This window comes from Hippocampus zosterae, chromosome 3, assembly GCF_025434085.1.
Source record: "Hippocampus zosterae strain Florida chromosome 3, ASM2543408v3, whole genome shotgun sequence".
In the NCBI taxonomy this organism is placed as follows: Eukaryota; Metazoa; Chordata; class Actinopteri; order Syngnathiformes; family Syngnathidae; genus Hippocampus; species Hippocampus zosterae.
The window spans coordinates 19,395,856-19,405,419 of record NC_067453.1 but is presented as its reverse complement, the minus strand read 5'-3'; the positions used below and the strand labels follow the sequence as shown (position 1 = coordinate 19,405,419).

General features: G+C 43.0%; 1 protein-coding gene across 2 annotated transcripts; it reads right to left on the bottom strand.

Moving 5' to 3' along the window:
- Positions 1–2,186: 2,186 nt before the first annotated feature.
- sigirr (single immunoglobulin and toll-interleukin 1 receptor (TIR) domain) lies at positions 2,187–9,291 on the bottom strand. Of its 2 annotated transcripts, none has more exons than XM_052061177.1 (10): positions 9,069–9,291; positions 7,837–8,112; positions 7,377–7,584; positions 7,167–7,294; positions 6,657–6,797; positions 6,445–6,588; positions 5,272–5,374; positions 5,041–5,191; positions 3,951–4,128; positions 2,187–3,756 (listed from the first exon to the last, which is right to left on the bottom strand). In XM_052061177.1, exons 1-10 carry the CDS (start codon positions 9,136–9,138, stop codon positions 3,584–3,586), a joined length of 1,572 nt encoding a protein of 523 aa, XP_051917137.1. In that variant the 5' UTR covers positions 9,139–9,291; the 3' UTR covers positions 2,187–3,583. The 2 variants fall into 2 exon arrangements, 1 of the variants encoding a protein (XP_051917137.1); XR_007961778.1 differs by having other exon boundaries at positions 3,530–3,756; positions 5,091–5,191.
- Positions 9,292–9,564: the final 273 nt, after the last annotated feature.

Genomic DNA, 9,564 nt, shown 5'->3' with positions numbered 1-9,564 from the left:
TTTTGCTGACAGCTGTCAATGTTTTTCTTATCTGTTAAGAGTCTGCCCTCTGCTGGGCACAAAGTAACATCTTCAACCATGGCAAGTACTGTAAATGAAAATTGTATTCTCAAGACAATATGTGCATTCATCCATCCATTTTCTAAGCTGCTTATCCTCACGAGGGTCGCAGGCGTGCTGAAGCCTATCCCAGCTGTCTTTGAGCAGTAGGCAGGGGACACCCTGAACTGGTTTGCCTGCCAATCACAAGGCACGCAATGACGAACAAGCATCTGCGCTTACAATCACACCTCGGGAAATTTTGTTCTATTAACCTGCCATGCATGTTTTTGTAATGTGGGACGAAACTGAAGTACCAGGGGAAAACCCACACAGGCAGGGGAAGAACTTGCAAACTCCACACAGGAAATCCGGAGCTAAAACCGAACCCTGCACTGTGAGGCCGACATGCAAACCAGTCGCCCACTGGGCCACCCATACAACATGTCAAAATACAAAATATACAAACACTGCCCAGTGAGCAAAGGCATCTGGCCCGGATTCGGCATGAAGCTGGCACAGCTGGCCTTGAGTCGGCACTGGCATAATGCATGTGGGCCGAACACGGCCCAGGAGTGGCAAAGGAGGCACTGGCTTGACTCTGGCAAACCAGATGAGGGCCAGTTGTGGAGTGAAGTATTTGGGCCAGAAATCAATTTACAACTCCGGCCCGTATATGGCCAGCCATTAGTGAGCCACCCTCAAATGCAGTATCAGAAAAAAGACCATGTACAAGTAAGGCGTTTTTAGCTGCAAAAACTGACCATGTATAATAAGGCGTTTTTCGACGAAAAAAACGACCATGTCTAGTAAGGTGTTTTTAGCTGAAAAAAACCGACCACGTATAGAAAGGCGTTTTCATCCGAAAAAAATGACCATGTATAGTAAGGCGTTTTTAGACAAAAAAAACGACCATGTATAGTAAGGTGTTTTTAGCCGAAAAAAACGACCACGTGCAGTAAGGCGTTTTTAGCCGAAAAAAAATGACCATGTCTAGTAATCCGTTTTTAGACAAAAAAACGACCATGGATAGATAGTAAGGCATTTTAACTCGAAAAAAACGACCATGTATAGGAAGGCGTTTTTAGCCGAAAAAAAAAACGACCTTGAATAGTAAGGCGTTTTTAGCCGAAAAAAAACGACCATGTATTGTCAGGCGTTTTTAGCCGAAGGGCGAAGCTCTCAATTTACCGGTCGATCTACGTCCCAACCCTCATCTATGGTCACGAGCTATGGGTCGTGACCGAAAGAACGAGATCCCGGATACAAGCGGCTGAAATGAGTTTTCTCCGCAGGGTGTCCGGGCTCTCCCTTAGAGATAAGGTGAGAAGCTCAGTCATCCGGGAGGGGCTCAGAGTCGAGCCGCTTCTCCTCCACATCGAGAGGAGCCAGATGAGGTGGCTTGGGCATCTGATTCGGATGCCTCCTGAGCGCCTACCCGGTGAGGTATTCCGGTCATGTCCCACCGGGATGAGAACCCGAGGAAGACCCAGGACACGCTGGAGAGACTATGTCACCCAGCTTGCCTGGGAACGACTCGGGATCCCCCGGGGAGAGCTGGAAGAAGTAGCTAGGGAGAGGGAAGTCTGGGCTTCCCTGCTAAAGCTGTTGCCCCCGCGACCCGGCCCCGGATAAGCGGTAGATGATGGATGGATGGATGGATGGATGGATGGATATTGTCAGGCGTTTTTAGCCGAAAAAAACCGACCATGTATCGTCAGGCGTTTTTAGCCGAAAAAACGACCATGTATCGTGAGGCATTTTAACCCGAAAAAAACGACCATGTACTGGAAGGCGTTTTTAGCCGAAAAAAACCCAACCGTGTGTAGTACGGCGTTTTTAGCCGAAAAAAAGGACCATGTATAGTAAGCCGTTTTTAGCCGAAAAAAACGACCATGTATATATAGTAAGGTGTTTTTAGCCAAAAAAAAACGACCATTTATAGTAAGGCATTTTAACTGGAAAAAAATGACCATGTATAGGAAGGCATTTTTAGCCGGAAAAAAACGACCATGCCTTACTATACATGGTCATTTTTTTCCAGTTAAAATGCCTTACTATAAATGGTCGTTTTTTTCGTCGAAAAACGCCTTTACACATGGTCGGGTTTTTTTCGGCTAAAAACGGCTCATCGTTCACTTCAAAAAGGCTCTTTGTACCGGCTCGTTCGCGACCGACACATCACTTGTGAAAATGTAGGTGATTGAACAGTGAGAGGTGCTGCCAAAAATAACCCTTTCTGCACTGAAATACAATGAAATTAATTCTGATTCCGTTTTGGTGCAATACAAACCGGATACTTCATACTTGACCATAAAGTTAATTTGAAACTTAGTACCTCAATTCAAAAACAAAATCTGACGTTGAAAAAAACGTTGTTTTGTATTTGTAAGACTGAATATGAAAATAAACAGAATTTAATTTTCAGTGAGGATGAAATCCAGTTTCAAAGAAAAAAAAGTCTATCGTTTCAAATTCAGATTGTACAATTCAGATTCAGTTATTCAATAAGATTCAGAGTAAAATACAAATCCATCCATTATCTGAGCCACTGACCTTCAATTCACGTACCGGTAATTCAAATTCAGTATAAACTATTTAAAAGTTATTCAAGTTTAGTTTTTGGTGGCAAATATTCCACCCCACAGCGTCACACCTAGTTTAGTTTTGGTTGTAAAGTGTCCTAGAGTGTCTTGAAAGATGCTTATAAATGAAATGTATTATTATTATTATTATAAGGAATTTCAGGGGTTATTTTTACTGACCATTCATTGTTCATGACATGTACAAATGTTTTTTTTCTTAACACACTGTCCATTCTTGTTTTCTTACAGTTCTTACAGCCGCTGTGAGACCTAACAGCCTAACATCTTGGGCCTCAGACCAGGAAATTGACCTCACAATCAAAAGATGGCTGCGTCTGGCTCCTGATCGGGGCGGTGACAGGAAGGAGAGCATGAGAGCGCAACAATTTGATGGACAGAAAAATACCGTTCAAGAGTAAGCTGCATCCCAATTTGGACTTTGTGTTCACTGTTAAATAAAGAAAAGTGCATTTTTTTCCAGTATATGTGGAGTTATTTGTGAGGCTCACAAATTATGACAATAAACATTTTTATAACAGTCATTTTTCAGACTTTTTTTAATGTGGGTCAAATATGGCTCATGAAAGATGTGGCTTAGTTGAGGTTGAATTCAGACTGATATCAGGAACCTGTTCTGGCCCAGCGTCGGGCCGGTGTAGGGCCAGATATGGTTTTACAATGCGGCTCAGATCTGGGCCGAATGCGGCCCACATCATGGATGCCAGACGTGGGCCACTGCAGGACCGTCATTCATTGAGGTATGTGGGCCGAGTGTACTGCCATGTCTGCCCCAGAGCTGGGCCAGACCAATTTTGCTGACTGGGTGCTTTTGAAACACCAAATTTAAAGCAACATGAGGCACATTCAGATTTAACCGACGCACAAAAAACACAACATTGTAAAAGTAGACCTTAACTCTTGATAATTAGGTTAATCAGAGGTAAGTGTACTGTATGTGTTCAGATGTCCTCTTTTGTGACAAGGCAGTAAAAATCGGAGCGTGTTCCGTAATTGCGTGCTCCCAGGTCTGACACATCTATGTCTGTTTTTTTTGGTTCTCGCTCACTGCTGCATACAACGGGAAGGATCGGGGCCTTGGAGGTCATGGCTTTGTACACGGGGAGCCGCACGCCTACAAGACAATGAAACTACATTTACATGTCACATTCACGTCCTGACAATGTTAATTATTCTGCTCACTGGCCACTGAGCAAAAAGGTGTGAAGATACTAACTGTGCTCTTAACCAGTAACACAAAATATTAAAAATGCTTCCATCCCCCCCCCCCCCCCCCCCCCCCATCTTATATAATTTGAAGACTCTTACCGAGGTCTCCATCAGGGTCTGTGTCAGAGCGGCAGTCCAGATAGTCGGGGTCAAGGGTCAGCATGGGGTCTTTGTCATCCTGGAGGACAGTCTGGGGGTCTCCCTTCGCCTGGCTGTGGAAGACAACCCTGCGAGGCATGGCTAGGGCCAGCTCCTTCCAAAACGCAGAGGAGGGAGTCTGTGGACAGGATGACAGAGGCGCTACGAAGCGGTACGCTTTGGCTCGGTTTGCCGCGGCCACTGGGTACACACTCATCTGACTTGGATTCCATCAAGGGGGTGTAGGCGGAATATAAAGAGTGTGATTTGAACAAGAGAAGAAAAGGCATCTGACACTTTGCCGATGGAAGTTCCACTCTCCAAGAACGCTTTTGAAAAATAATCTAATGGCGATTTTTTTTCCCCTCAACATTGCGATTCAATGTGATTATTTTTCACATTATCGTACAAACATATCGACTTGATATAAAATAAGGCCTACCGAAAAACCAAAATGAAGGCCCCCACCACCCCACTCAAATTGCAGCCTTTACATTTTGCAAACTGCATTCCGCTACATTTGCAAAGTGGACTTTTAATGAACTCTTTCATTCCACAAGACGTACCGGTACTTGTATGTCTTTTTAAAATTAGGCCCCACCTACCAAGGACGTACTTGTACATCTTTTTTTTTTGCGTCATAGAGAGGAGGAGGGTCTGATGCAATCTGTGTATGAGAATAAGCCGTTTGCATTGTAAATCATGTAAAAAAACGACATGCAATGCATGCTTTTACAAAAAGCTCTTTTTCTCCGTTTTTTGCCCAGGAATCGCCATTTCCAAGAAACTTAGTTATTTTGTAACGCTGATTGCTGAAGAATGGAAAAAGATGGATACATTTTTTTTCTGCTGAAAGAAGAGAGTCCAAACTTTATTTTAGTAGGCTGCATGTTTATATAGCATTAGAACCAAATATTTTGTGGGCCTTGCAAGATCAGTCAAAATCCAGTAAAATGCTGGGATTGAATGAGTTAATTGTTCAAGCCGCACGTTGCGAAAGTTTGGTTTTTCACCGTGTCACGATGGAACCGCTTGGTTTGTGTATTCTTACCACAGAGTTGTGCCTCCATGTGAGTAGGGTGAGAGAGTGTTGGTGCTCACCAAGCTGCTGCCTGATTTCAGGGCTCATGCGCTTGAGCTGCCCTTCTAACATGATGACGATGGGCTGCCGGCACAGCTCCAACAGGTGCAGCAGGCCCTGTCTGACAAAAACAGGCGCACAAACACATTGATGATGTCATGCATGATACATGACAGGTTTGCTCTTGTCAGCATGTCTGACCTGAAGTTGCCGGTGCACCAGTCCTGCTCCAGGTACGCAAGAGACAGCAACACGATGAGACGTCGGGAGCGACTTATGTTCATCAAAAGCTCCGCCGAAGGTTCTTGAAACGCAGTTGCGGTGATGTGCAAGGGAAAGGCACAAGTTCGTCAGTCTTTGTCCATGGGCAATGTGCTCTCATGTGAATACATTTTGTTTTTGCTTATTTCTTATTCTGAGGAACTGGCAATGAGTCTTTCATATCCCTGTGGAGATATTTGACTTCATTCTTGATTTAATTCAGCAACACCGGTGGCTTTTCAGGTATGAACACCCTTTTTAAGGTCATTTCAACTGGATTCAAGCCTGTACTTTGATGAGACCACTCCTGAAAGCCTTTTGTTTTTATTTTTATGCCATCCAGAAGTTAACATGCTGGTGTGTTTTGGATTGTTGTCCTGCTGAAAAACACAATTTTGCTTAAGCTTGAGGTCACAAACATTCATTGCAGCAAGTCAACCAGGTCCTGAATTAGCAATGTATCCGCACAATTAGCAAAGACCATCCCACTGCCACCACCGTGTTTGACTGTTGGTACGACAACTTCTAACTAGGCAGGCCATAAAATATCCTCCCAAAGATGTTGGAAATCATTCAGATGTTTTGTTTTTGTTTTTGTTTGTTTGGGGGGGCGGGGAGTGGGGCATGTTTCTTCATTTGTGGATGTCTCTCACTGTGGTTCACTAGAGTCCAAAAGCTTTAGGAATGGCGCTGTGAACCTTTCCAGATGGATAGATGTCAATTTATTTGCCATCTCCTCTTGATTTTTTGGGGGGCTATTGCATTTTATTGTAGCTTTTCGATATCTTTTGGCGAGCTTTCATTTTGTCACATACATTCCATTGATGTGGTCAAGTACTTTTCACAAAGGACCAGGTAGCTTTGAATATCGTTTACCTCTTAATAATTTCAATTAAATCCACATTTTATGTTTACTTGGCTTATTTTTGTCAGATATTTTCACTAGTTTGCTGATTTTAAACATCAAAATGGAGAATCTATACCAAAAAAACAACAACAACAAACATTTGAGGAGTGGGCAAATCATTTTTCACAGCAGCACGGTAATTCAACAGCACAAAAATCGCCCTTTTTCATGAAATGATGCCATGTGGAGTTTAAATTTAGTCTTACCCGAACCAGGCATGATGTTGTTGTCATTGAGATGCACTTTGTATACATGTTTATTCTCCAGGTGAGGTTTGAGAATAAAGTTGACAAACTTCCTGTCGTAGTCATTGTTCACGTAGGAGATGTAGGCGTCGTACAACTTTCCGTCTGAGCAAAACACAACGCAAGCGGCTTGGTGTCAACGTCCTCACGTGCGAGCAACTCTCCGCACTCACCGCCCATCTCGTAGTCTCCGTACGAGTCGCGATACCACAGTTTGATGTTCAGGTGGCACTTGGAGTAGATGACAGCGGCTACAGCCAGCAGGAGGAGGACGACAAAGGCTGCGGTGACGGCAGCAGTGTGGCTTGGGCTGTCTTGACGGTTAATAAAAAAAATAAAAATAAAAAAATAAACCACCCCAGACATGAACCCTTTCATGCACCATGTAATCTGCTAACATGATAAACTGTTCACTTTAGTAATCGCTGTCCCTCAAAGTGCTAAATAGTTGAATATAAATGATGACCATGAGACTAAAATCGGTGCACTTCTAGAAAGCTTTGGATTCATTAGCAATAAAGGTTAAAGTAATTTGTTGTGAATTGTAAAGAAGTGGTCGCAAAAGGTAGTCATAAAAGTCATAAAATGCCTGCAATTGATGAAAGCGGTCAGTTGAGACTTGAAGCAAGTGATACATGGAGGGACTAACATACAAAACCTCTGGATTATGATGTCGTTTTTACTTGATTTCTGCAGGTTGAAGTCGGACGAAGAGTTCCTCACTGTGCAGCTATACAGTCCAAAGTCTTCCAACTCGTGAAGATGGACTGCCAGCACACTGCTCACCACCAGCTGATCTCCAGCTTGAAACCTAGCAAGAAGAAAAAAAAACCCCAAAACCCCGTCATGTTCTCCTTGGTCTCACAAACTGCCTGAGAGTTGCCTCCAATCACCATGAAGACGTGTTTTGCAAAAGCAGCGAGCCATTGCTCAGGGCACGGCCGTCTTTTGTCCACCGCAGCGAGGCGTCGCATCGCTTGTCAGTCGGGTCCCAGGAAAGCAGGACGGTGCAATTCAGATAGACGATGGATCCCAACTTCCCCCAGGTGGTGCTCAGAACTTCATTCGATGAGAACTCTGGACCCATGGAGCACTTGGATGCTGTAGAGAGACACACAGAGTAAATCTTACACATAAATTCTTGCACTACACCACATGTAGGGCTGAAGGATTTTGACAAATCAACTCATTAAATTCCTCAATATTGCATTTGAGATTTCATATATGATGACTTTGTCGAGGTCCTCTCCACATGTATTTTTTTGTTGTTTCAAACACAAGCAATACATTAATCTGCATGTGCAATTACATTTTAAGCACTAATTACAGATGAGGAACATGAAGAACACTTACCTTTAACTACGAGGCGCACAGTGAATGAAGCAGTGTTGTTGCCGGGCTGCAAACAAGTGTAGTTCCCTCCAGCGTCAACAGAGATGTTTGCAAACTCAAGGTAGTAATTCCCCTGCTGGGCACCAAACAGCTGACAGTCTTTCAGCCAAGTGAGCTGAGGCCGGGGGTCACCCTGGACGTGAGGAATTGACCCCAAGGAGCAGTTGAGCCGGTATGGCGGATCCTGCTGCCCCGCATAGAGTACGTCTTCTTCAAAATGTTCCTCATCAACACAAGCTTCATGTTGATTTGCAAACACAGGAGAGTTACACACTGTCTTTCCTTCAGGCAGACACAGCATGGTTATAGCTTAGGTTGTTTCATTATTAATTCATTTTTACTTTTTTTTATTTAATTCAGTTAGCTTTAATTAGTTATTAGAGCGAGTTTGTTAGTATTTTTCTCTAAAGTGATTCGTATTAGTTTAGTTTTTAATAGTTTTCGTTGTCTTTAAAGCTGAGTATTTACAGTATTGTGTACAAGTTTTAAAAGGGTTCCAGTTGGTATTATGAGATTTTTAAAAAAAATGAAGAAAATATATCATAAAAATAAACAGATAAACAACCGGCAAATGAAATAATGTACAGGTAATAAATAGGCAGTACAGTACAGCTGTCATCAAACCGGAATAAAAATGTTTACAATGAAACCTAAATTGCATATTAAATCACAATAATGGGGCAGGGGGTGTCTTAATTTGATTATTTTTAAAATAATTCAGCTCTAGTTTTATTTACTTAATTAGCCGTGGAGAAATTTAAAATCTTTTCAGTTGTGACATTCATGCGTGACAGTGTCACTGATTGCGGACCAGTTGGACTGGCTATGTTGCGCATGCGCAATTTCATCTCGTGATGCAGACCAAAAGCTCCAAATAACCGGCACGACTGGCCCTGTCTGATTTCTCATAGATGTTGTTTTGTGTTGGTCTTTTTGTGCTTTCGGTAAGGCAATCCACACACTAAATGTCAGTCAACCGCGTCCAAAGTCCGTATCTGGTCCACCTGTTGCCAGGCAACAACATGTGACTGCGAGACAGCTAGCTTGACCCCGCGTACATGACCGCACAAACAGCACACATGATTTTTAATGGTGAACGTAGACATAAATAATACACTGCATGGAACTATTCGCGTAAATTTCCCTCCACTTCAACTTCGGCAAACAAAATTTGTGATTTATGGCATCCTTACCGAGCGAGACGACAGAGTTGATCAACGAAGACGAGGTCACCAAAATAAAGGCGACAAGAAAGGAGCCCATGTCGTCCCCTTCCCGTAACTTTTACAAAAAGCAATGTATTTCGATTCTAGCCGTTTGTTTGTTACAATGTGGTTATTGCAGTAAACCTGTACGTAGTCAACTGCGCAGCCGTCGGAGACCTGCACCTGGAGAGACATGAGAACTTCTTCCTATTGGCTGTGCCTTGTCACGTGCTCTTGACCAAGGGTATCACCTGCTTTCCAGAATAGGAAGTACTGTCCGCACACTAATTAAAAGCACGCTTACATAGAAATTTGTTTTACGCATTACAGTAAGCCAGAGGTGGGAAAAGTACTACACTTTACTCAAGAAGTACAAATACTTGTCTAATGCTCTAGTAAAAGTAGTTTTTTACTGTCTGTTATATTCAACAACCGTTTGGATAAATTGGCAGACACATGAGAAACTAACACAAAATAATGTCAG